At 40.7% G+C, this 27,907-nt stretch overlaps 2 protein-coding genes across 18 annotated transcripts in view; one reads left to right on the top strand and one right to left on the bottom strand.

Annotated features, from left to right (window-relative positions):
- The first annotated feature begins 485 nt into the window (after positions 1–485).
- Positions 486–17,865, top strand: TBC1D7 (TBC1 domain family member 7). Of its 2 annotated transcripts, none has more exons than XM_002187701.6 (9): positions 486–664; positions 1,635–1,820; positions 2,282–2,402; positions 3,074–3,154; positions 5,952–6,139; positions 7,751–7,888; positions 9,488–9,633; positions 16,669–16,798; positions 17,603–17,865. In XM_002187701.6, exons 3-9 carry the CDS (start codon positions 2,291–2,293, stop codon positions 17,687–17,689), a joined length of 882 nt encoding a protein of 293 aa, XP_002187737.1. In that variant the 5' UTR covers positions 486–664; positions 1,635–1,820; positions 2,282–2,290; the 3' UTR covers positions 17,690–17,865. The 2 variants fall into 2 exon arrangements, with proteins under 2 accessions (XP_002187737.1, XP_012427214.1); XM_012571760.5 differs by having other exon boundaries at positions 486–795.
- Positions 17,866–22,910: 5,045 nt separating this feature from the next.
- PHACTR1 (phosphatase and actin regulator 1) overlaps positions 22,911–27,907 on the bottom strand; it is a 298,139-nt gene continuing 293,142 nt past the window's right edge. For all 16 annotated transcript variants that reach the window (XM_030267041.4, XM_030267044.4, XM_030267037.4 and 13 more), the window contains one exon: positions 22,911–27,745. In XM_030267041.4, the coding sequence (XP_030122901.1) occupies positions 27,730–27,745 (16 nt within the window). In that variant the 3' untranslated portion in view covers positions 22,911–27,729. The remainder of the gene's footprint in view (positions 27,746–27,907) is intronic.

The following is a 27,907-nucleotide window of genomic DNA, read 5'->3' as shown; positions in this document are numbered from 1 at the left end:
GATGTCCCCCAGTTTTGGCAACACAGCTTGATTTTTGAGGCTTTCAGCAGCGAGATGTAGGTCCTTATTTGTTTTGAGGGGCGGGATATTTAGCACCCAGTACTTTGATCACAAACGCCTCGCCTCGCGATTCACTCGCTCACAAGCGAGTAAATCTCGGTTTTGCGAAGCGCAGTTCGCTTCCCATAGGTCTAAGTAACGCGTCCTCGGAGTCACCGCGAATGGGGCAAAAGCGCCGAGCACGCCCATTATTACAGCAAACAACGCGGTGCAGCCCTCAGCACGCCATGCGAGCAGCCGGCTCTGAGGATGGATGCTCTTTGAGGGCAGAGGGATCGAGCTGCGGGGCGGCGGGAGGAACAGGCGCGGTGCGTGATCAACGAGGTGACCCCGACAGGCTGCGGGACGCCCACAGCACAAACCGCGACCCCCGCACAGCGACCGCACCACAGCCGCCCCAGCGCTCCGCCCGCCGCCGGGGCGGGACGGGCCCGCGCATGCGCCGCAGCCGCGCCGCGCTGGGGCCGCGCCCGCTGCCCGAGGTGCCGGGGGGCGGCGGGGGGAGCGCGGCGGGGTTCGAACTGCCGGGTGCGTCGGTCCTGTGCCCAAATGTGCCCTTGTTTGCCTCTGGGACTGTGACGGAGGCCGGGAATTGAGCCCCGAGGTACGGCCGTGTGCGGGGAGCCTCCGGCAGGGCCTGCGAGGGAAAGGAGCAGGGTCGGGGGCAGAGCGCGGTGGCTCCGCACCCCGGGCCTGGGCGGCGCTGCTGCTGCTGCGCCTGGAGTGACACTTCAGGTACCGGGAAAGCCACTGGGGAGGCCGAAAATGCTGTAATTGAAGATAGGACGAGTTAATTGCACACTTCTGTACAGCACACTTCCAATGAGCTGGCTAAGGAGTTGTTTTCCCGTTTTCTTTTTCCACTCTATTGAAGACCGGAGTAAAGATTGGAATATTAGTCATTTGAAAATACAAATCCTAATTAGTGAGGGAGGAAACAAACTATTTTTCTCCTTTTACCACTGAGTAAATAAAATGTACTGCTATTATAGTGCTAGTTTAAATTTATTAAAATAATATTCCTGGCTAATAGGTCCTGCTTTTATTTTTCAAATTGTGATTAATGTTCCTGTTGTATGTCTCTCCTGTCATTTTCCCCCAAGTGGTCTGGGCTAGACGTGTGTTTGGTTGGTTGTTTATTTTTGTTTTTTGTTTTTTTTTAATTATTTTTGTAAATAGCACTTACTGAACCTAGCTTTTGAAAATTTGAACTTAAAAATGCAAATCTGAAAATTTACAAAAGTAGTTCAGTGCCTATTGCATCTGAGGTCTGCTTTTAGACATGGCTGCAATGTAAATAGTGAGCGCTGTAATCAGTGGAGCCTTAAATGCACCATACATGAATATCACTGTCGTTCTCTTAAGGATCGTGCAGGACTGGAATGTGTTGCAAGTAATACTTATTTCTTTTTTCTTTGGTTTTGAAATAGTATTTGGCTTATCTCAGAAAGCACTAATTCAGTCACAGAGGAGAGAGAATTGATTGATAGAGAATTGAACTGAATTGAAATGTCATTTGCAGTTGTTATGACACACAAAGCACTCACTGGAACTTACCTTTGTTTCCACTACAGGGATGAGACATTTGTTTGGTTTTAGTGCTGGAATAGCTGTTGTTACAGCAGCTAGTAACAACATGAACATTCAGTTTGTATCTACAACTTAAGAAGAAATTTACACACCTAGCCTTATTCTTCCCTGTCACCCCTGTGCCGCTGAGGCCAACTCTGGCTTGTCCTTGCTTCTGATTACCTTGGCTGGTGAGTGAGAAACCAAATAAATTTACTTACATGGGCAATAGTTCTACTTGAGTAGGGTTTTCATAGTCAAAATTTTGTCAGACTTGTAACTGTATTTTTTTATGTTGGTTTTGAAGTACAGGGTATGGCATAAAATACTTAAGTGCTTCTCTCACAATTTTTTAAAAAGCGTTTTGAAATTTAGCATAATTTACTATGTGAATAATTTAAAAAAAAATCCCTAAATTTTGTTTGTAAAGTTGGTATCTTTAGACCTTGTTTAGAATAGATTACATTTATAATTGCTTATGCTAGTATGTGACAAAAAAAAAATCTTGGAAGATTTTAATATTGTGTAGGGTTTATTAATACTGTAGAGACATAGGCAGTAAATTTATATCAGTGTGCAAAATTACTTGATCTTAAAGCAATAGGAATATATTCTTATAAGTCTTCAGAGGAATTTATTGTTTCTCCATAAGGAGTCAGTCATGGCTGATGACTCTCAGAGAAACTTCCGCTCAGTGTATTATGAAAAAGTGGGATTTCGTGGAGTTGAAGAAAAGAAGTCACTGGAAATTCTGTTAAAGGATGATCGTTTGGGCAAGTTGATTTCCCTATGTGCTCGATTTTTTGGTGATTAGGGACTGGGGAGGGAATAATAAAAAATGTTTGCCTACTGTGCTTAATATTTATTTAAGTTTTGCATCTTTTACCAATAATACTTAAGTTAGTGCTAGCAGACCTTTGATTTTCAAAGACCTGGAAATCTGATTTTAAAAACTATTAAAGGTTTGTGAGCTTGCTTGTTTTTTTCTTTTTTCTTTCTCTCATTCTCTGTGCCCAGAAACAGAAAGATTTTTAGGGAAAGCAATTTTAATCTGAGAATGCAACATCTCATGCTGTCAATTCCATCTAACTTCAAAGCAATGAAGATGTTATTGCTGTTGGTCCCTGAGGAGTGCCACATCTCTGACAGAACAGAAAGATAAATGTTGTCCCTTTAAAAATGGCCTTAATTGTTTTGACAGTGACGTGCTTTACAAAATGCCTATAAAATTGGTCCTGTTTCCTCCTGATGAAACCTGGATTGGTTTTACTGTAAGTCAGGCCAACATGAAAGCAGTGAAAACATTTTTTGATAATATGTGGTGAAGTAGGGAATTTCAATCTGCAAATAGAGTTTGTCATATTTAGCTGGGTCAGAGATACAAACCTGTTTATAACCATATTTAAATTTCTCCTGAATATTTTTTCTTTTCATTTCTTTACAGATATTGAGAAGCTTTGCACATTTAGTCAAAGGTTTCCTCTTCCATCCATGTATCGTATACTGGTGTGGAAAGTGCTTCTAGGTATGAATCGTAATATGGAATATAGAATGTAGGAAGGTGCAATTTTTTTTTTCTTTTTGTCTTTGAAGAAGTAATGACAGGATTATTCTGTATTACCTTGCCTACTGGTATATATTTAGCCTACTTTTGTGTACACCTTGAATGCACAATGGCAATTATAAAACAAGTTTTTGAGAACTTTGCTGAAACATGCCTAGGAGAGTGTGTTTCTGTATTTAACTTTCTAACACTATCCAAGTACATTTATGAAATGAATTTGAAATGTGGATTATAAGAAGTCTTCGATATCTGATAAGGTATTCAGTTGTGCTCCTGAGATAACAGACAGTTAAGTTGAAGTAAAGTTGTGATTAATTTTAAACTGGGAGAAGCATGGAATACACGTTTATTCTAAAGAGAGGCTTTGTGTTCTGCAGAATATTGGTTTCTTATGGTTTTGCTGCTGGTTTGAATTGTATTAGTCAATAGATATTGCCAAGAAGATACAAGGCTGAAGGCAAGTTAATGGTATCCCCAAAAACTGTAAAAACCATAAATAGATTATATTTTCCTAGAAGTGCAGTAGTCAGATGACTAATTCAAAAGTACTAATGACTTTGCACTAACTTTCAAGTACATTTGTTGACTAGATGCAAGATAATGTCCACTTGAAGACATTGAAGGAGGAGTTTAAAAAAATCTTAATTTTTTAATTAATTGCTTCCCCCTCAAATTTTTTATGTTTTGAAAGTTGTGGCTTCATATTCCTGATTATGTGGATTTTTAAGTCTTTTTTTGGCAAAAGTAGTAAATTAACAGTGCACAGAAGGGGTAAGATCCAATTACCAAGCTTGAAGTTCTTGGTGTTGAACTTACAGTGTAGTCCTACTTGATAAAAGGCTCTGCCATTAAAAATATTACTATACCCTGGGCACTAGTGAAGTAGTCAGCATCTTTTAAAATATTAGTAGTGAGAAATACAGCATAGCAGTTTTGGACAAGCAACTCAGTACAGAATCCTTCAGCCAACATTATAATAGCAAAATACATCTCTTTGTAAAATTCTGGCTCACTGCAGAGCCAGGTCTTGGGCTGTTCTAGATAAAGGATCTGTGAATCATATGATCACACAAAACATCTTCTGAATCAACTGCATGGAAAATTATACTGGTTCTAAAAAGTATTTTATATTTTAAACCCAGAGTGATTCATTTCACAACATGAAGTTGTTTCAGGGGAGGTTTAGGTTGGATATCAGAATAAGGAGCGGTTTGGCACTGGAACAGGCTCCCCAGGAAGTGGTCACAGCACCAAGTCTGACAGAGTCCAAGGAGGGAACTCTGCTCTCAGGCACATGGTGTGATTTTTTGAAGCGGTCTTGTTAAGGGCCAGGAGGGGGACTCAATGGCCCTTATGGGTCCCTTCAAACTCGTGATATTCTGATTTAAAGTATTCGTACTCTCATTTTATGACATGCCTTGGGTGAACAGATGTTCAGGGACTTTCCTTACACTGCATTTCAGTGTTAACAGTTGTTAGAAAATCTAGTATTGAGAAGGGCAGTGCAAAATATCTCTCCCTAAATGGTCAGAACTGCAGCCCAGTCCATTTCTGGTGGGAGGTGTTATGTGCCCTCTAAATAATGTTAATAATTTTAAGAAAAGGAAGTCTGTCCTGTCAACAAAACTCTCTCAGATATGTACGAAGGCTTGCTGATGTCCCAGGTGACATAGTGTGACAGCAATACCTCTGTTACCTTCCTGTTCAAGGATGAATCATGATGGTTTCCAGGCACCCCTCTGTTGTTCCAGCTTCGTTTTGGCTGCCTAAGGTTGTCTTCTGTGTTTGAGGAGAGCAGTTGGCAATATGTACATACAGTTATGATGTTGACTCTCTTTTGGCATATTGTGAAACATGTCTTGCTTTCTTCCAGCTTTTGAAATGCAGACAGGTTTGCAGCTGGAAAAGAAAAGATAATTTTGTCTGATGTGCTTGTTCCTCAACTTGGCCATTTCATGGTGTGACACTTGGCAGGAATATTTTTTTCTTTAAATGAAAGGTAAAAGGAGCAGGTAGCTTGTTTCGGCTGACTTTTGAAGAATACTTTGTTCTCATGGGTTTCTACACTGGGAAAGATTCTGCTCCTGTAACGATAGGGAAATGGCATTGTTTTGCCTAGGTGTATGTATGTCTTTATTTCTGTTGAAGTCTGTGACAGTTTTGTTGTGAAAATCAGTGCATGGCAAGACTCTTGAGTAAGGGGAAGGACTAAGTGAAATGGTAAGTATCTCTTCTGGAAATGCTGTGTAATTTTCTTGGCCTTTTTACTTAGATACTTTTATTTTTTTTTCTCCCAGAAAACTAGAAAAGGTATTTGTGTTCTGCTAAGAAAATTACAAATGTTACTTTACAAGTGGCTATGTGGCATTCTTAAGTTTTAATCTTTAATTGACTCAACTGATTGATTTTGGTTTTTGAATGTCATTTTAGGCAGAATTAATCTCTGGTACAGTGAGTAAAGACTTTTCTGGCAGTAAAGTAATTAATACTGCAGTGAACAGTGTTTTTGCATTAGTTAATTGCATGTATATATTCTCTGTAATTTCACACAAAGTGTAGAATTTGAGAAAATGAGCAGCTAAGGTATATAAAAATCATTCTACACTGACTTTGTTTTCAAAATAAATGGAAACTGGGCACAAATATACAGCTAGTACTGTACTGAAAACTAGACAGGTATAAAATTTAACAATTAGGACTCCTCCTTTGAAATGTTTATATTTTGTTCTTTTATATTTTTAATTACTTTTTTTTTCAGGAATTATTCCTCCTCATCACGAATCTCATGCTTTGGTGATGAAGTACCGGAAGGAGCAGTACTGGGATATTCACCACGCTCTTCGTGTGATTCGGTTTATTAATGATTCTACCCCGCAGGTTGATGTTTTTCTCCGCATACATCAGCTGGAATCAGGAAAATTGCCTCGAAACGTAGCTTTTCCATTGGTCAGTGGTGATTTTAACAATCTTTTAAATACAGTACTTTATTGAACTTGAAACTGTAAACCAGTGAGAAACTGAACTGCAGGTCACCTCACAAATGCTTGTTGATAGACCAAGTAAGGTGAATGAAAAACAGAGAAGTACTAGTATAAAATAAAGAATTTTAGTCAAAGTCCTTTTTTCTTTCCCCTAAGTACTTACGTAAGATTTTATGCCTTAAGATCTCTTCTGTGCATTTTTCCTGCTAGGTTTCAAGACTTTTGTACTTCAGGGCACATCAGTTTCTTTATAGCACTGACATGAAAATCATCTCATTGTAGCTCATAGGTTCTTATGTTCCTGGAACAAGGGTAATTCAGAGCCTGTACAAGCAATGACTTAATGCAAGTTACAGCAAATATTTAAATTACTTGCTTTTAAATCTAGACTTCGGTGTACTGTCCTCCTTTTCTTCTTAGTCTGAACTGACCTGGGCTTCTGTCAGGTAATGCACATACTCTGCTGTTGACAGTGTACACCCATATGGTTAAACAAGGCTGTGCTGTGATGGTAAATTAGTAGTGTGATGATAAAAACAATATGTGGTTCTTTCTTTTTTCCATGAAATAGGAGATGAGGAAAGGAGCCACGGAGCTTTCTAAGTGGATTTCGTCCTGTAGTTAATTTATTTGTATTCACTCTAGCCCAGCTTAATTTGTAATTTTTCATCTGTAATCACAAATTTTGACATAAATACTTAAAGAAAAGTTCAAAATAAAAAAAGGTTCAAGTCAATATGGAAAATTCAGTAATACTTAGAGTTGGAGGATTACCTGCAGCATTCTTTTGTCAGAGGAGGGAATGTTTTCATACCCTTACCGTTTCCTAGGAATATGGCCATCCTACCCTGCAAATTTCCAGTAGTGAAATTTCCTTGATCTTGGCATGTGATGCATTGGGCTGAAAATTCCTCCCTTCTAGAGCAGTATTGCCTTCTGAGCGATGTTTTGTCGGTGCATCCCAGAGCTGCTTTCAGGACTGTAGTGAGGTTTCATAGTGATGGTGTTTAGCAGAGCCCCAGTCATTAGTCCTGTAACTAAGTCAGGTTTGTTTGGCTGCTGCAGAAAGCATTTGTTCTCTTTTCAGTGCAGTCACTGTCCCCTTAAACTTATGAGAGGTTACTCTTGATGGTAATGCAGGTGTTTTATTGTAGAGGCAGAGGGAGATAAAGAGATGTCAGATTGATCTAAATATTTTGAAATGTTTGAGTAACAGACAGGAGACTGATGAGTGCTTTGTGCATGCGAACACAGAAAGTTCAAGTAAGGATATGTGTGTATTGGAGCAGTCTGTGTGGCAGAGACATAATCCCAGTAGTATTTAGGGCTCTCTGTACACTGAAGTATGCTTTGGTTTTAAAAGTGAGAAAAGTCTTACTTGCTCTGTTTAAATAGATATCTGTCATCATCATGCAGCTGCTGCCCGATGTCTTGTTTAGGAACGTCAGAACAGCTTTTTGTGTATGTTGATTCCTGTTTTTTTCCCCAAATGGCAGAGAAAAGGAATATAAGAATAATTTAAATCAGAATAGTCCAATACTTCTTAGTAGATCACTTTTTTCTCTTTGTTTTTCAGGAACCTGAAGATGAAGTGTTTCTTGCTATTGCTAAAGCAATGGAGGAAATGGTAGAAGATCCTATAGAATGCTATTGGCTTGTCAGTTGCTTTGTGAATCAGCTGAACAGCAAGCACAAAGATTCATTACAACAGCTGGTAAGGAAAAGGAATTTCTTTTTTCTTTTTGCAAGGAGAAGCATTCATGGAAAACATTAATACGGGGAGACAACTGGAGAATCAGAAGTGACACCCTGGACTCTATTCCACCAGCTACTTTGAGAACAGGGGAGGAGTGCTTTCTGCATTGTGATTGTGCTGCCCGGTCTAATGTAACATTAAAAATTGTTTTTGTTTGCTATGTGGTAATTTTCAATTGCCTTTTTTGTCTAAAGATTACATTGTATCCAGTTGAATTACATGTCTCACAAATTGGTCACTTAAGAATTTTCTTTAAACAATTATAAATGTCAGAATTGAAGAACATCTTCATGTACGTCTGCTACTTTCTGGGCTGCATCTCTGGCATTCATATGCTGCTCATTGGATGATAGAAAAATCACAGTTTTGCTTTATAAATGGAGCAGAGTACTCTGTCTTCAGAAAAACAGTTATTTCAAATCAAATTATAATAAAAAGTGGGGTAGATTTTTGTAGCACTGTCAATTTAAATTCTATAATAGAATATTAATTTTGAATTTCTGTCTTACTGATTCATAAAATTAAAGTTTGATTTTAATGTGTACTTACAAAAATGATAGAAGTTCTTGTAATTCATCAAATGGCCTTAACAGGTAAGGAGCTTTTAGTTAACAATATCCTAAAAAGTAAAAATATTGAGTACATGAGCACCAGCAATTGCTGAATAGAAATTTGCTGTGGAAAATTATCCCTGCTCTTGTTAGTTATTTTGGAACTAAGAAATAATTTTTAAACCTACCTCCTGTTTATGTGGATGGTACATTCAACTATAGCAGTTGAAATGAGAAAGGATTATTTTTAAAGTCTGTGTTCGTATTATGTGATGTAGAGAGTGCCAAGCATCTCCCTCCCTAATTTTTTTTTGTAACACAATCAATATGCCAAGACTCAGTAGGTGAGAATATTGGCAAAGGAAGTGTTTTCTGCCTTTGACAGTTGAGGTCCTTAACAGTTTGCCTAACTATGACAAAGAATATAGGTAGTCAAAAATTCATGAAAATATGCACTGTGTTACATTAAAATTTAAACAAGATGAGCAAATTATCCACACGTTTATGCCTTAAATACTTCAGGTTTTTAAACAATAAATCAGTATCCAGCTTTTAATGGTATGCACAGGGAATTGCTCTCAGAATTGATTTTTTGGGTTTTGCTGCATTATGTGTAGATATTTTTTGATGTGTGTTAAGGCGATTAGATTTGAGGTGCACGAAACTCATTTTTACTTGTGAAGGTAGCAGTAATTAGTGCATGTTTAATCTCTGCATTGCTGGAAGCTCTGAAGCACATCCTTGCACTAGGGAATGCTGCATATCTTGGCGGTTCTGGTAGTGGTCAGCAATTTCAGGAGGTTGTTTCTTTGGTTAAGTACATAATTAGTTAATTGCAAAAGTCAGTAACACCTGTATTTTGGAACAACTAAAACAATGAAGATACATTATTTTAATATGTTACATTTCTCTAGTTGAATTGTTAAGACAGTGCTTGTCTTACAGTGTGCATTAACTATGAAAGTATTCTGATCTGAGTTACCTAAACTTTTTAATTCTTTCTCAGCCAAAAATGCTGGAGCAGTATTTGAACATTGAAGATAACAGACTACTGATGCATCTGAAGACATGTGCTGCATTGAGCAAACTCCCCTATGATCTTTGGTTTAAAAAGTGTTTTGCAGGATGTTTACCTGAGTCCAGTTTACAGAGGCAAGTTCTTTTTATTTTCTTTCTGTTTGTAACTACATAGTAATTTCAGCTTTCTGTCATCACTAGCAGGCAAAGAGCTTTCCATACTTTATCTTTAAGATTATGGTGTTAGCTTTATTGCTAACTTGGGAATGATAAAATTTGATTTAATTTCCCTTGTTACTGATGCAAGATAAAGAATGGAGCTAAGTATACCAGCTGATTCTGTAGGACACTTAGTGCCTCCTAGGATACAGAACTCCAAACCCTCTGTCAGTGTTACATAGCTGGATGGTAGTCAGCTTTTGGGCTTTTTGACAAAAATCTGTATGTAGGGAGTGACTGTGATACTGTATTAATGTTAGATGAAAAAGATTTTGGGAATGTGTATGGGTTTTGGCTGGGATAGAGTTAGATTTCTTCAGAGTAGCTGGTATAGGGCTGTGTTTTTGAACACAGGGATGTTTTAGTTCCTGAAGTGCAGTGATTACACAGCATCATTCTGCTCCTCACCAGCAAGGAGGCTGGGGGTGCACAAGAACATGGCTGGGAGGAGACACAGCCAGGACAGCTAACTCCAGCTGAGCCAAGGGATATCCCATTGTGAGTGGAGTCATGCTCAGCAGTTAAGCTGAGGAGGAGATTGGCAGGTAGGAGCATTTGCCTGGGGACTTGCTGGCCATCAGTTGGGGTAGCGGGCAACTATCCTGAGTTGCATCAATTGTCTCAGGTTTTATTTTCCTCTTTGTTATGTTTTTCTTCTCTTTTTACACTTTTTAAAAATTATTACTTCTATTTAATTATGAAAATTTTTTTCTCCACCCACAAATTTGTTTCTTACTTACACCCTTCCAATTTTTCCCCCATCCCACAGGTGGAGGTAGTAAATAAGTGGCTGTCTGCTGCTCAGTTGCTGGCTGGGATTAAACCATGACAGAGTGTTTATTATAAAAAGTACTAGGGCAAGTTGAATTTTATAAAATTAATGAAATTGTGGATTATACCAGAATTCTACAGTTACAAATAGGTTGTTGAGCTTTTAAAAAGGAAAAATTCTTGTGCATGACACTTCTCTGAAGGGCTTTTGAAATGAAGTTTGTATGATTTCCCTAATTCTGCTGCCTGAGAACTCTTAGAAAGCAGGAAATTCAAGTTCAATGTAGAGAAACATCTTTCTGCATTGATAAGAGTTGCTGATAGCTGAACAGGATGTGCACAGAGAAAACAATGGTGTAATTTTCAGCTGTCTGAAAACTTTGAGAAGTAACAATGTTCAAGAGAAACTTTACTTAGAGGTAATCACAGGACTTCAATGGCTAGAATAGGAACCTAGTGTGAAAACAGTGCTTTGTAAATTGCTTTGTAGAAAATGCTTTTATGGTGGTAAAGTTGGTAATAATCTGAATAGTGGATGCAGTGTTTGTTTATCTGGGACTTCATGTTCCATGGAGGAAAGTGGAAAATGGCTGTTTAAAAAAAAAATGTTCTATTTACATTTACAAGAATAAGAAGATTTTAGGGAACAAGCTGTAAAATTAGAAATCATGCTCTCTGCTCTTGTTGGACCATGATCTTTGAGGTTCTGTAGGTTTTTTTGTTGCCAAGGATTATGTTTGAGAGAAGCATACATTTTGTGAAGGATTGAAACCTTTAGGTGCAACAAGGTTATTGTTATATGGCAAGTTCTTCTCATCAAGCACCTATAAGGCTACAAAATATTCTTGTCTGCTTACTAATTGTGTATGAAAGTTTTTACTACTTCTTTGACAGCAGAAATTATGTAAGCATGCACAGTATAGGATGTTTGTTACAGTTTAGAGCTTAGAGCTCATGTGATTCAATTTTGCTCCTGGATCTTATGGCTGTAGACAAGAGCTGAGGGAGGAATTTGTATCAGAGCAGATTTGCTCTTGGAAGATGAGGGTTTTTTTTTTAAATTTCTGTTGAAAATTGAAACTTGTAAAAGGAAAAATCTAGATGAAGAATTTGATTTAATATTTCATCTTGCAAGAATATTTGGCTTCAAATGTCTACCATTTTGAATTAGTTTTATTTACATGAAATATTTTGTCTAGTCAGTATGCATCTTTAACATTTCCATATGCTGTTTTACCTTACTGAAATAGAATATTTTGATTACCTGAAATTTTTAATACTTTTTTTTCCCCCCTGGAAAAGGTCAAAAAACTGGCTTTTTGTATCACACTGGAATAAAAACAAATTTCAGTGTAGGTACTTCTGATGGCAGAACAATCCCTTTTCCCAGCAGTTCTTGTGGGAACATGATGAAATTGCACTTTTTCTTGGCAGTTTAGGTTTGTGAATTATTCAGTTGTAATCATAATGGCCTTATTCGCTGAGGAAATAGCATACTTCATGGGTGGTATGTGACAGATGAACTTAATTAATGCTTGGAGATTCAGTTTGGATTAGGATCTAGAAGCCCCAGTGCTTATCTGAAATGCATCCAAATGTCAGTGTTGAAACTGCTGAGGTTTGAAGGTCTCCAGTTCTCCCGTGAATTTTACTTACTTTCTTGTCAAGTGAGAGATTATCTGAACACAGTATTTTATGATTTATTTTCACTTATGATTTAGCACTGCATTTCTTACAGAGGCTGCTTGCTTTCTATGAACTGTAGTCTTCTCTGTCAAGCAGATAAATCTAAAATTCATGGGTTTGTTTTCTGAGGTGTACAAGACTTGTATGTAATGTGCAGAAATTTTACCTGATAACGGTGAGATGAAGTTGCACAATATCAGTACCTGACAGGCATTGGCACTCGGTATAAATACTGGTTTATAGCACACTTCAAGTTACACCATAGGTAAAATTTATTCATCAGCTTAATTTAAGTGGGCTTGGAAAATACATACAGACAGGTTTCACGTGGAAACTTTTGCTTTGAGCTTATGCAGTGTCTAATATACTTGGCATATTATGTGATGAGCATCTTAACAAACTTCTTAAAGGTGGCACATTGGTAAAAGGGAGGAGCAGACTGTTCCAGAGACTCTGTATCTCACCTGGAATATAGACAGGATGCTTTCTGGAATATGAACCAGCCTGTAGCAGAGGTTTGAGAGGCACAGAAGGGTGTGCTTCTCTCTGAGACTGGGAGAGAACTGGATCACATCATTATTTTCCTACTCATTGCCCTGTTTGTTTGATTTGCGCAGCAGCATATCTGCTTACCTGTTTGATAAGCCCATGTGTGGAAAGCTTTCCAATGGTGTTGTGATGGCCCTCAGCTGGAAGATCCCTGCTATTAAACCTTGGGCTCCTGTTTGTGGCTTCATGTCTACAGGCAAAATGGCACTTTGGTTTCCAGTTTAATCTGGCACTGTCAGCCCAGATGATCCAGCAGAAGCAGTGCAGCTTTGCAGTTGTAATTGTGAGTGAGCCAGGCGTGTTTTATGGCCTAATGATGCCACTCATGTATCAGGCCCCTGCCTAATGTTGTTTGTACTCTGCACTGAAGGATTGGCATTGGCTGGCTTGTGTTAGATTATTAGTCTCTGGTGACTTGCTAGTGGCAAAGTATTTGGTCATTCTCCTGAAATCTTATGACTTTCAAACTGGCACAACCTCATATATTAATATAATTCTGTAGTTGTACATCTGTGATCTCCATGCTCTGTATAAATTACATTTAGTTGTAAAAATGTAAGTCATTTGTTAATAGAAACAACAGAAATATGGAAAATGCCTTAATTTTACTGTGGAGCAGGAGGGCATGAGAATGTGCATGTGGGCTGCTACTACAGAGAAACTGAATTCGGTTTGCCTTTGTCTCACTGAGCTGCTTCTCAGGTTTGCAAATGAATGGACACAAGAACGTGATAGATCAGGGTGAGATTTGTGTGAGCTTCATCGTGTCCCTCCATGCCCAGTTACCTCTGGAAGGACACCCAGAACTGCAGGCAGAGGAGAAAGCATTTGAATTTTTTAGATATCTGTTGCCTGGATGGCTGGAGGACCAGAGGCAGGAAATAAGGTTGAGTGTCTATACCCTGCACCGTAGGGAAAAATGGTGAGGTTAATAACAGTACATCAGAAAAAGAGAGAGCAGCAGTGCTGTGATGCCTCTTGTCTATTCCTGCACTGTAGTGGTGCAGGAACCTCAGAGAGTGCCTGGAGAATGCCATCCCTTCACACACAGGTGCACACAGTGTGTTGTATCTTGTCTATAGAAGAGGATCAGTGAAAGGTAAATGGTTTCATTTGCATAATCCTTGGCATGCTCTTTGCCTTTACAGCTTCCCATTTCTTTTTATTTTTCCTGTGCTTGTCAATACTGCTTTGCTCTTCAAGAAACACCTGCAAAAGTGTTCCTGTGGTTAATTGAACAGCTGTATTTTACAGAGGATGACAGTCACACAAAATAGTGAATTTCATTCAGAATATGTATTTCTTTTTCTTCATCCCTGTGTAGGGCTGTAGGCACAGTTTCATGATGTTTCTCTTATACTTTCCCCCTCTCCAGCAGTATCAAAGAACAGGTAAAAAGTTGCAGTAAAGTTGACCTTATATGATTGCTACTAAAAAAAGGAAAGCAGGACACCTGTGTAAACACAACGTATAAAGACTGCTGTATTAGAAGAGGATCAGAAAATGTATTTCATTGAAACTGCTGTGGTTTTTTTCCTACTTTTGGCAGTTTATGTTGTTGTTCCTGGCTCTGCTGGTACAGACAAGGTACTGACTGTTCACCACAGTGTTGCACAATCATTCCCGATTACTGTCACTGGTGGAGAGGCACTGAGAGTAACAACAGCTGGAAATGTTAAGGGAAAAATATTGCAGCAGACACAGCTGGTTAGTGCTGACATCTCACTCAGTTTTCTGTGCACCATCTTCCACCAGTTAAGACACTGGTGATTTAGATACTGCATCTGTTTTGCCATTGTTAAAACATTTGTATGGGAATCAGACTAAATAATGCAGGAAAACAATAAAGTGTTTTCTGAGCATAGCATGTAACCTAATGTAATTATGGAGACTGAAGTCAGAAGAATTGGAAGTAAAATAATGAAAGAAGACTGGGTATTTTATAAAAGGATTAGTAAGTTTGTTTTCAAATTAACATGAGCTTTAATATGAAGTTTAAATTTTTTTTCCTGTTTTTGAGATCTGCCACTTGCAGTAATTGTCACTCGTAATTACAGTTCTGATGCACATGGAACACACAGGGAAGTTTTTCTTGTGTTCTAAACAGATGTGTTTGTGTAGGAAAATGCTGTAGAAGTAAACAGGGGTGACCTCTATAGTGTGGAACAGAGCTGTTGTCTCAGTTCTCTCATATCCTTGCTTAAAGCTTCCTAGACCTGACTTCAACAGCAATGTAATATTTGCAGTGATCATTTGTCCTGGAATGCTTGAACCACAAATGAAGCAGTAAGATTTTGATCTTGGATTGTGTGTTGTTCTGTCCCCGTGGGGATTGTACTAATTATTTAATCATAGAAGACAGGGAATTAAAACTAAATTGCAAAGGGGAAAGAAATTGGCTGTGCTTTTTCTTTCCCCCTTATCTATCCATGTGGGTTTTTTGTTTCCTTCTACTTTCAGAACAGTCCTGAGGATCTACACATTTGTTTTTATCCTTTCTTTGTTATAAGTTAAAATGTAGTGTTTGAGTTTGTGCCTGTTGCTTCAGATCCCTTCACCTGGCATGACTGGAAAGTGCCTGGCTCCACTCTCTTTGCACTCTCCCTTCCAGTTTATGTTGATGAGATTCCCCAGATCCTTCTCTTCTCCAGGCTGAGCAGTCCAAGCTCTCTCACCTTTCCTCTCCCTTCATCACCTTAATTGCTCTTGGCTGGGCTCTCCCCTCTTTAATTCCTTCTGTAAAAGTGTGATCCTATGCTTCAGTTCAGCTGTCAAAGTTCATGTCATGCCTGCGTTGTGCTCTCCTGGCTCTCTGGGCTGAAAGGCAAATTCTTCTGAGAGAGGTCATACAAAAATTGAGTTGTCCCTGGAAGGAGTATACCCATAGATCTACATTTGTAGATGGGCTGCAGAAGATATTTTTCAGTTGGTGCTACTATATTCAGAAATTATGGAGGGTAGTGTGTGATCTTTGTTCCTCCATATTTTTATTTGGAAGGAGAAATACTTTGAAGAAGTGCCCAGAAGGAGCAAGAACTGTAATCCTTAGAAATTCTTTCTGACATAGCTCTTAAAATTCAAGAACTAAAAAGAATGTGAGCCCTAAAAGCTGTCATCTGACAGATGGTTTCACACTGTTTTGTGTAATCTTTTATCCTGAGTCTCTTGAACCGGGCCTGAGAGAGAGCTGCTGGATGAAGGATGGTTTCAAGCTAATAGTAGGTTTTGGTAGTGGTGATCCATTTTAATATTCATCCAAGTTCTGTTGCTGAAGCCTTTGAAAACCTGCCCAAGGAGGTCCAGGTATGATTTCACATGAGAGGTAGGAGTGCCTAGTTATTTCTGAGAATGTCTGTGCACAGTGGGATGGATTAGAAGACTTAATAGTTGTTCCTTGTGCCTAGTTTAAACATCATAGACTATATCCTGCTGATCATATTTGTATCTCATACAGCAATGACCTGCTTGAGATGTAGTAGTTCAATATTACATCTCTTTGAATTTTTAGCAACTTAGCTGATTGAAGAGTATCTTTATTAGGCATGCTAATGGAGTTAATTTCCTTTTTTTTTTTGTTGCACTAGGAAGAATTCTCATCTTTACCAGACGCTCTGGTAGCTGTGTAGTCCTGTAGAGTAGTTGTTACAGTCCAGGCTATTAAGCCAAGATTTGCTTTTTGTACTTGAGCTTGTAAACAGTTAAATTTCTAAACAGCAACACACCATATCAGTACATTCCAATTGCTGCTTGCTATCCCTCTGCTCTGTACAGATTGAGGAGTTGATAAAATGTTGTCTATTTATTCTGACCCGAATAATTCAATACATTGCTGTTGTTCAGAAAAATATTCTGGATAGAGATGATTATACAAAGGCTGTTCTAGCAGAGAAATAAGCAGATAAACACTGCAGTAGTGTTTAGTGATTAATTTTCACTTTCTTGTAGAGTTTGGGACAAAGTTATAAGTGGATCCTGCAAGATTCTTGTGTTTGTTGCTGTGGAGATATTATTAACCTTTAAAATGAAGATAATAGCACTGAATTCTGCAGAAAAGATCACACAGTTTTTGGAAAATGTAAGTACTCTAATTATGCTTTTCATTGCCTTTTATAGTTTATAACTGTTTCAGCCTGAATTGCTTGCCTGCTGCAGATGTACCAAAAGATATTATTACATTGCTGAGAACAGTGTAGCAGTACCAAGGTGAAGGGACTATGCTCAGCATTGAGAATAATAACTTCTTCTATCAGGAGGTAAGGCTTCCATAGAACTAAATGATTTTTAGGCTTGGGGAGTGTATTTATGTACAGAATTAACATTTGTGATACTAAAGGGTTTTTCTGTGAAAGTGCAGGTCAGGTTAGCTTAATTTTTCTGGAGGCTTCTTAGAAGGGCTGGTTTCTGGCACCTTTTTTTGCATCTTGCCTGAGCGCAGATTTGTAGACTAAATGTGTGTTTTCTGTTGATGTGAGGATGGCATCATGAATCTGACCCTGAACCTTCCTGACCCTGAATAGTAATGAGGCATCTCAGCAGGGCTGTAGGGTCCCAGTGTAACCCAGGTGAGTTATATGAGATACAGCTGTGGTCTTGGATAGGGAGTGTGAGTCATGCCTGGTGTTAGGGATGTGTGAAGTGTGAGGTGTTCGACTGCTTAGCAGCATTTTGGAAATGAAAGCTTTTTGTCCAAAACCTGGATGTAATATGGTGTGTGAAGGACAGAGGGATGGTGGGATGAGAGAATAGGGAGATGGGATTCTACTTTTGTTTTCTTTTTTATAAAGAGATAAAATCTGGACTGGAAATTCAAAACTTTTATTTAAAGAAAACAGTCTGAATAGAGTGCTCTGACCAGGCACTTTGGCACGATCTTTTGCAGATTCCTCAGGACAACACTGACGCCATTGTCAGCAAAGCTGTGGATCTGTGGCGCACACACTGTGGGACTCCAGCACACTCAGTCTGAGAACTCTCTTGGCTTGTGACAGCTTCGGAAAAAAACTAACTTTTGAAAAGACATTTTACCACCCTTTCCCCATCCTAGTGTGATGTGCTTTGTTAACCCTTTTGTGTAAAGATGCTGTTAAAGCATAGTGACCAATGTGTAAATATTTTTCAATAAAAACAGAGGGAATGAAGATACTTAGTGGTGGGGTGATGATGGCCAAAGTGTTACTTGTTCATCCAGCTACAGTATTTTGATTGCACAGTGTGCTCTCTTGCTTTTGCAGAAGGAAACCTAACTCAAAGCAAGGTAAATAGATTTACTTGTGATATAAAAATGTTTCAGTATGCCATCTTGTACTTGATATTACGAGTAACTACTTGAAGGTATTTGTACAGTGAATTTACTGAATGTCAAGTTGCTGGGTGGTAAACAAGCATGCTTTTGCTAGGAATGTAATTGTACTCTTTTTAACACTGTGAAATTTCAGGTAAATGAAGCTTCCCAAATCTGAGGTACAGGACGTCACAATGACCAGGGGTGAAAGCCTTTTCTGGAATGTTTTAAAATACTTTCTTTTTGTCTGTCAGACAGCTCTCTATGGCTGTATCTCCTTTGTTCTTCATGGAAGATATTCTAGGGAAGTGGATCTGTGCAGGTATGGAGAAAATCAGTGGGATAAGCCAATGTAATTCAGAATTATAGCCCAGTAATAACCAATGGCTCTGCTGAGTGCTTGGCTTGAAGCTGTTGTAATTTGATTCTTGCTTGGTTTAGATTTCAGAATTAATTCAATGTAGAAATTAATTCATGGTGTAAGTAAAAGTAAAGTGATTAGCCATAGATAGAGATTTACTGGGGAACTGATCTTTTTCTTGCAAAAGTATAAAATTCTATTTCTACCTCTTGCATAGTCCAGGGAATTGTATATAAGAATGTGTTGCTTAGCTGTTACTTGACTCATATTAGTGCTTAGTGTGCTGAGTGCCAAGGATGCTTGTTGCACTTGAGAGAGTGTGTTAAGCTTGCACTCAGTGTTGTGCAGACTTGAAATGCTTTAGAAGCTTTTGTTTTAAACTGGTCAGGTTTATCTTGCGGCACATTAAATGGTGAAGCCTGGGACTTTGCTGGGGTTACCCCTAAAATCCTGGGGAGATGATCTCTGCTGGATGCTGAGACCTTGCAGTTGGTGCTGCTGGAATGCCCCAATTCAGCCAGTTCAGGAAAAGTGTGTTTGCATCTGCTTTGGAGTCCATTGTTGTTCCTGCACTGTGGTGTAATCCATGGAGCTCACTTTGGATGGATGCATGTTTTCCTAGTGCAGGGTAAGGCGCACGGGAAAGACACAAGTTCTGTTAACAGCAGCCCTGCATCCTGTAACATGCAGTGCACAAGTGTTTCAAATAATGGCCACAGGTGCAGTCTGAGAGGTTGCCCGTGTGAAGGATTCCCCCTGGCTGCACAGCCAATTCACACCACCCCAAAGGAGCAGGGGCGTTACTGGGGCCTTCACACGGCAGATTACTTGGTCATTTAAAAACAAGCAGCGACGACACTGAAGGTGTTCAGCTGTTTCAGTCCTGAAAGGGAATCAATAACTCATATTCTGTGAAGAGAGGTGCACTGAATCAGGATTAGAAATGCCAGTCAGTGTTACTGCTTCCAGGCGTGCCAGTGAGTGTTCCTCCAATTACTGTTTGACTGAAGGCTCCAGAAGTCCTTTTTTTTTTTTTTTTTAATTTAAAGAAGCCTTTCTCTATCAGTAGGCAGGCCTGGAGCTGCACAGAAGAGAGACATCAACTTTTACCTTAGAAAGGTTCCACAGAAGGTTTTACAGAACCTTAGAAAAGTTGGCAGGGACCTCTGGAGTCCACATGGTCTGACCCCCCTGCCCAAGCAGGGCCACCTAGAGCTGGTTGCCCAGGACCAGGCATGTCTATGTGGCTTCTGACCGTCACCAAGGAGAGGGTGTCTAATACCTCTTTGGGAAACATGTACTTGGTCATCCTCACAGTAAAAAGCTTTGTATTTCTACATAAACAACAGCAATTTTACTTAACCATCCTGTTTTATGTGGGATGGATCCCCAAATGCTGCTCCACTGTCATGTCCAGCTGAAGTTTGTGCGTAGCTTTTTCAATTGCATGTACCAAGAAGGATCAGGAGTGTTTCTTTGTTGCAAAGGTCATTATTTATTGTGAGCTGTGCTGAAGAAGGTGCTATGCTGAAGAGAGTGCATGGTGGTTTAATGCCATGCTTCCTTAACCACTGGTGAGAGGCATTTGTGTGTCTCATCATGGATCCACTCACAAACTTAAGCTGTGGATTTATGAAGGAATTAATTTATGCAGAAGATGCCCTGAATTCCCAGTAGACCAGAAGTATGAATCTGGCTTGCTTAGGCTCAGTCAATTTTCAGTAATTGCTCAGTTGCTCATACACCCAGTGGAGCATAAAGCTTTAGCACACCACCCTGCTTCCCAAGGGAGCAGAACGGCACAATGGGAGCTTCCACTGTTCCCCAGCATGCGATGGTCAGGGGAAGGTTGAGGCAAGGTACCTCTAATGTCCCAGCCTGGAGCAGAGTCTAGTGTTAGGGAAGCCTGGGTCTGTCCCTCCAGACATTGTCACCAGCCTGGGGTTGGTAGTGACCATTCTTGGACCTCTTGAACAAAACCAGTGCAGTAGTTGTGGTGTCCAACTTGCCACTTCTAATGGGAAGTCCAAGTTTGGTCATTTATCTGCTATGGACTAGTAGTGCCTAACACAGAATGTTTTGAAGTTGCACATAGTTGAACCTCCCACTGAAACCTTTGGCTAAGTAAGGCGAGGAAGGGGTTATCTTTGCTATTTGTTTTCTGCTAACCTCTATGACATCCAAAAGGAACATAAGAAGTTATCTGATGTTCATTTTTCCTGAGAATCTTGAAAATTAGGTATTTTTCTTTATTTACATAATTTCTCCTTGAATGGCTGAGTATGTAGCTGCTTGCTGCCTACTTGCTTATTCATTTGGAACCCAACAAGTGTTAGGTTTTGTGTTTCCTTTATGCTTTTTTCCCCAGAGACAGCACCGAAGCATTCACTTTGGACATTGGAGAGTGAAAGCTCTCCCCCTCAAGCTTCACCCTGCCAAATATCTTACTGGGCTTTGCAAACAAGAAAAATAAGCTTAATTTGATCCATTTCTCCCCTCAAGCCATACTTTCTCTCCACAGGGGTTTAGAGTGGTGCTACATGTGTGTGCTCTCCTGTGCTGCATGTACCAGTTCTTTTCCAGCTGATGTCCAAATGTTATGGAAACTCCAGATAAGCAAAGTAATGGCAGATGACAGAGCATGATGCTTGAAAAGTGGTGAGTGGTTTGGATTTTATTAAGGGGCCTGACTGCATGGAAAGGAAAGCAGGAGAGCATGGAGACAAAAGTAGCTGCAGTATAGTCATTCAAAGGCTCATAAAGTAACAGCGATCCAGAGCAGTGTTCTGTGGACAGATCATTTGTCATCTCCACATGGGAGAGCTTCAGCCAAAGATGTGGCTTCTGAACACCAGAGCTCCTGTGGCACAGATTTACCTAAAAGCCAAGCTTTTGTTCATCCTGCCACTCAGGGAAGAATTCTGTAGGCAGCTTTGTACCATTTGAAGGCACTGCTGGCCCATGTGGCCTGAGGGTGCTGCTGCACCACCTGCAGCTGACAGCTGCACCAGAAGCTCCCACTGCTCAGGAGCAGGGCAGCTGCTTTGTTCCACACAGACCAGGGCATGGCAACGCTGTTGTTTTTGGGCTTGGTTGTCTAGGAACCTTGATCTGAGGAGCAAGGGGGAGAAATGGAGGTGAGGAAGACAATGGCAAAGCAGCCCAGCCCTATGCTGGGCTAAGAGCACTGAGCTCTCAGCCAGCAGCAGAGTGTGTTTGTGCAGGTGTGTCTGTTAAATGGAGCATTGATTTTTTTCCAGCCTGCTCCGTTTCCTGCCTACAGATGGCATTGGATTGCAGTTTGATTACCAGTAATTACATGGAGTTCACTGAAGACACACACATCCTTTCACTCAGACTGGTTTTATGAAATGCTTCCATTAAAACATAACCCATCCCTTTTGTAGAGGTCTCAATGCAAGCGATTGGACTGTGATCTCACATTCCCTGTACAATGTATTCTCACCAATAATTTTCTTGTTAAGGCTTTTATTTTCTTCTTTTCTATCTGTAAAGAAACCACTACATACTGCTGCTATGGGAGCCATAGCTCGATGTGAGGGAAGGGGATATTTAGTCACAACCTACAATTCTGATGGTTTATCCACATCTCACAGGATAGCCACAAAACTCATTGTCTGTCAGAATGGAAAGACAAACACACACAAACAAGGTAGGTGAAAAGTTGCCCAGATGGAAGCAAACCAAAAAAAGCCCAATACCCGAGTTTTGATCATGTGTTTACCTACCAGCAAGGGAAAGGAACAGAAATTGGTCAGTTAAAGTAGATGGATCTTTAATTTTTGTGTAATTGGAAGCCTCTGTGTGTCAGGGAAGGGGAGCTGCTCCCAGCTGCCACTTAGAGTGAGGATGCTGGGTGTCACTCATCTCCTTAGGGTCAGAATGTTTGCACCATAATTTCCAAACACTGAAGAGCCTCGGCAGAGTTGTCACCCTTGCAGGAGGCCAGTGAGCTGGTTTGAAGTTACGTACTTATTCTTGTGAAAGCTTTTTCTCCTCTTTTCACTACGCAGAGGCTTCAACTTGTCTCCCACTGAAGCTACTTGGGGAAGAAGGGTAACAAAGAATAGGAATACATGATGCGGATGTGCAGGAATGGCTCCTCTGCCGAACAGCAGCAGCACTTGCTGGTGCTGCTTGGTGGCTGCACATTGACTCTGGCAGTTGGCCCAGAGAGAGCACAGCCTGCACCAGCAGCATTGTGACAGATGGGGTTTGGTTGTGGGATTTTTGGATGCCTGTGTGTGTCTAGTGCAGACTGTTGGATTTGCTCTTCACTAGGGGGGTGCCAGGTACCCCTTCAGCAGCTGAGGTACCACTTGTCCTTCCTTGCTGAGCTGCACCAGCCCAGCCACAGTGCTTGGGGCTCATCTGATCTGTCCCATCCATCTGCTCTGGGAAGTCTCCCTTTCCTGCTTTGCTCCCATGGAGGTGTGGGTGAGCCTGACTGGTATCCTTGACTACCTCCATGTGTTACACAGTCACTGGGACAGAGGGTGATAAAATACACAGGCACCAGAAAGCTTCTTTTAAATGAATTTTTTTTTAAGAAACTGCATACATCAGAGACAAACAATAATTTAAATACCATGCAGTTTCAGTATGTACAAAAACTAGGACATAGAGATCCAGTTTAATTTTTTCTAGTTATTTACATCATTTTCATACAGCCATAATCTGTTAAATTACAATACTGGAAGATCACGATTGACAGCCACCACACTCACTCCTATACAAAGACAATCTATATACATACACTTGGATATCAACTGGAAAATGCAACTGGTGCAGGAGTAACTGGGACACACAGGAACACAGGGTATGTGCCCGTCACCTCCTCTTTGTTTACAGAAGTTGTTCCAAGCTTGAGCAGACTGAACACCTGGGAAAAATAATTTGTCCCCTTTTTCTTTCCTGATTTTTTTATTAGCCTAGTCATCTCCCATGGCTATTTATACAAAGTTATTTGCAGGCACGTTAGGGAGCCCCCATTCATGTATAACTATGGGTTTCCACCTTGCCCATCTATTTTTATAAGTGCAAGCTTCACTAGGCATGTTGGAAGTGCTCCCCCCTCTCTGAGTTTATAGTGTTTGCACTGCACAGGTGGTGCTGTAGAAATAAGGAAGGGTGAATTTGGTGAGTAGTTGCAGTGATGACAGAATGCAGTGGTTCCACATATATTAGGATGAGATTTATTTGTGTAATGGCCTCATGAAATGGTTTCAATTAACATAAAATAGCTAAAAGTCTATTATGTTCTTTGCCCCGCCTCTTCCTTTTCTTCAGATAATGCCCATTGTGTTCACTAGGAATTGCCTAGACCCAAAAGTTGGCCTGAGCCCCTTCCCAGCAAACCTGCAGCCTGAAACTTCTTCAGCCTGCAAGTACCCGCCCAGTGGGGTGTAGGTGGGCAAAAACCATAATGCCCATGTTCCCTCTGAGTCAGAATGGTGTCACCAGGTCCCTGCAACTCTCTGGGTGGTGAAGGTGTGCCACTATTGGGCTTCCTCACCATCGCTTTTCCCAATCAAGGCTTTTTTGCCTAGATGTTTTGAAGCTTCTTTTTCAACCTCCACCACTGCCCCAGCCACCCCTTAGTCCCCATTTCTACTTCATTATTCTGCAGGCTACTGAACAGATGTCAAAATACTTGCACACTTGAAGTATTCAGAATTTGGTAGATATAACAAAAATGCTTCTATTCCTTGATTATTACATCTGGGAACGGATTACCTCTGGAATAGTAATTTTTGTTCCGTGTTGACTTTTCCGGTCTCTAAACCTGGTGTAATTTATTTATTACCACTATTAATCTCCTTCCAATCAGAATGAGGATGACTCTGTTAATACAGTCTTAGCAGGAATGCCATCATTATGTTCTACACATAATCCAGGTCAAAGGAGAGAAATCATGACTGTTGTTTTTTTTTCCTTTACTGCCAACAGAATCACAGCTCCTTTGCCATGATAGAGATGACTTTCGCAGATCAGAAAACAATTCTCAATAAACCAGATATATAAAAAAGGGACCAGCAGTTTCCCAGTCTGTGTGCAACTTCCCAGGGATGGCAGAGGTGGGTGTGCACACTGAGGATGCGGTGCTGTGCTCAGGCCTTGAAGGAACAGTCCTGCTGTGGAACGCCTTGACAAAGGTTAACTTTGCAAACTACCCAGACCCACTGAAGCTAAAAGCAGATGAAGGGTCAGTTTGGTGATACTTATTGCAGTGCCAAACACCTTGTATGGCTTCTTTTTACTCCCCTTCCCCCTTTTCAGGAATAAGCTCTATTTCCATCTGGGGAGAAATATGGCAATTCTTCCACTTCTGTCTGGTGTCTGCTCAGCTAGGAGTTAAGTAAAAAAAAAAAAAAAACAAACAAAAAAATAAGAAAAGAAAAGAAAAAAAAAAAAGGATGGCTGCATGGAGCTGCCCTGGGGACAGCACAAAATCATGGGGCAAGGCTGAGTGTGGCAACTTACTGAGTGGTCAGCAGGGACCTGCTATGGGCTCATCCGGATGAAGGTACTGAGGAATGTTTGGCCATCACCCAGAACTTGGCTGTTATGTGTCTCAGCCAGTGCTCAAAGGTTTATTTTGGGTGCCAGACTGGCAGTGTGGGCATTGCTTGTGGCTGTGCCTGTGAGGGACAGTGGCAATGCCCAATCTGATCATTCCCCTGGGGACTCCAGCAGCAGCCTGTAACTTTCACCTGCCTCTTTTTAATTTTGTTAATAAAAATGAAACCCTCACCTTTCCCTCCCACTAGCCTGCCAAGTCCTGTGATTCCTATCACCACTGCTCCTTAAACAGTGTCCCTTCCGTTTCACAGTGATCCTCTAAGCTAGAGATGCCAGGGCAGGTGTGAGATCCATGCTGGGAACACAAGGATTTGTTGTTCTTCAGAACAGCTCTATTGCAGAACCCTTTGCTAATGCAGTTTCCTTGCAGTCAAAAGCATAAGGGTTTTTTTTCCTTGTTTTAAAGCTCTGATGCAGTCTTGTAACTTGTGTGCATATGTATGTGAATGAATTTATAATCATGAACTGAGGTTTTCATGACAATAACCCCAGAGCAGTGTATTCTGGCTGGTAGTGCTCTGCCTCTGCTGCACTGAGCTGATAACATTGCACATTGAAGGCTTTCACTACTGATGCACTTCTATCTAAAGCAAGTGTGAGCTGGTGATAGTGGGATCAAGGTGTGTTTCCTCAGAAATCATCACCCAGTCTGGGAAGCACCAGAAACCACCTGGTTTTCAATTTCCTTTGATGTTCCATCCTACAACAGCAAATCCTCATTTAATAATTAATAATCCACAGCATTGCAAGGATGGCCGTGGATGAGAATTAAAAGCTTTTGCTTCTCTCTGCTGGAGAGCCAATTGCGAGGTGCTGAGTGCCACCACCAAGTGCAAATGGAGGGTGTCACCCTCACTGCTGGGGTTATTGGGGCAGGCTGGGTGCTAGAGCCACTCCATGGGCTGCATGCAGGTCCTTTGGCTGTATTCCCGCATCCAGAGGGGTGAGGTGAGGCCTGAGAAGAGGCAAGAGTGTTGGCACTACACTGCACTGCACTTGAGCATTAAGTGCTCAAGTGTGAGAGCCATCTTGGCTGCAATCAGTGAAGGGCAATGCTAGCATGGAACAGGGGGAGCTGGACAGGGAGCACAGAAGAGAGGATAGATACATGGAAGACAGTGAGAGAGGAAAAATTAGTAAAAGAATAACAGAAATAACCTGTATAAAAAACTTTGGCCTCTCTGTTCAGACTGTCAAAGGAAAATAGCTATTGTGGAAGAAAAGGTGTCCTGGAATAATAATCTGGAACTTCTTACAGTAATGTTGCTACAGTGCTTTCAGGCACTGTCCCAAAACATAGCATAGTAGTATCTTGTAAGAACTTGAAAGAAATCCTGACAATGTCTGCCCCAGCTTGCTGGCATTATACTAGTTAAGGACTTAATTCTGGAAGGTGGTGGCCTAAGTTAAGAAAAGCACTTAATTGTGTTCAGGTTCAATTAAGCCTCTCAGACATATTCTTGAAAGCAGTGAGGCTGTGTGTGCTTTCTTACTGTAGAGCACACACTTAAGTTGGCAAGTAAACCAGGCCCAGAGTGACCAGCTCTCTGAGCTCTGCTTGGTCAGTTTGTGTGTTAAACCACTATAATAAAAATAAATTAAAACCAAAATTAGAACCTATAAATTCAGAACACCTCTGAATTGCTGTCCTTATGCCTCAGCTGTGGGTACCAGTGACAAGTCCCACCATCCATAAGAGTGCCCCAGACTCCTTTTGTCAGGCCAGGCAACACACTTTGTCATGCTTTGCTCAGTGTGAGTTTAGGATCAGTTCTTGAGACACCTGACAGAGAGACAAGAGATATCCTTTGTGGAACCTCCTGCCCCTCCTGTTGCATGTCCCTCTGCAGAGCTGGAGGGGAATCCCAGCCTTTGCTGCTGCCAGGGGCACGTTGGCTCTCACACAGTCACAAGGTTTGGGTGTAAGACAAACTACAAGCAGAGCAGATGCCATGCAGTGACCAGGAAGAGATGGGCTTTTGCTTGCTGGTTCTCAGTGTTCTTGTAGCTTACTGCTAATGGGCTCACAAGCGGGTTTAGAAAATTATACTTGAAAGACATGGAAAACAAACAGTTGCTAGAAGTGAAGCAGCCTTCAGTAGGGAGTCCTGTTCTTCAGAGGATTTTTCTGTTTGGAAGCTGAATAATGTCTACTGACTGGCTGTAAACTTCTCAAGGGAAAGAAATGCCTTTCTAGTCAGATGATATTCACAGATGGGCCGGCCCATGGAGAGTTTCGCTCCTTCACTGTCCTCATAAGGTGCTCTCAGCTTGAAAGGAGTGTTTGGTGTAAGTGCTTTAATGCCACAGGGGCTCATCTTTTGGAGACTTCGCCCAGGCCAAGTGATTCCCTGAACACTGTCTCAGGGCTCTTTAGGGTTGATGACAGAGGCTTGTCAGGATGAGGGGTGCCTGAAGACAACAATGGTTGCACCACCAGCTGGGCTTGAACACATATGGCAAATCCACATGCCGGGAAAGTCCTATACATAGTTGCCAAGTCTTGGCACGATTTCCCACCAGGGGTATTTTCTGTTACTGAAGCTTGAACCAGAAGGTCTGATGATGCTGCAGTACTCATCACATGTAAATACAATTCTCCTGTTTTTTTAATATTTATTTTTCTACTTTTTTTTTTTTTTTTAAAAAGGCCTTCGGAAGATTTACATTGTACGTAACAGGGAAATGAATAATACCAGCACTTATGGTTCCTTTTAGTTATGTTTTGAAGATGGCATAGTAGTCAGGTAGAATTGATCTGCTACGGTCTATGAAACCTAAAACCCAAGGGAAAAAAAAAAGAGAAACAGTAAGACAATAGTCTCACATGTATATTGCACATTAAAAAAAAATAGGGGAACTAATTGCTACAGTGACACCATTAGGCAGTTCAATTCCTGCAGCATTGACATCAACCATGCTGGCAAGAGGACTCAAAA

This window comes from Taeniopygia guttata, chromosome 2, assembly GCF_048771995.1.
Source record: "Taeniopygia guttata chromosome 2, bTaeGut7.mat, whole genome shotgun sequence".
In the NCBI taxonomy this organism is placed as follows: Eukaryota; Metazoa; Chordata; class Aves; order Passeriformes; family Estrildidae; genus Taeniopygia; species Taeniopygia guttata.
Note: the sequence above shows the minus strand (reverse complement) of the source record. Positions and strands in the feature narration are given on the sequence as shown.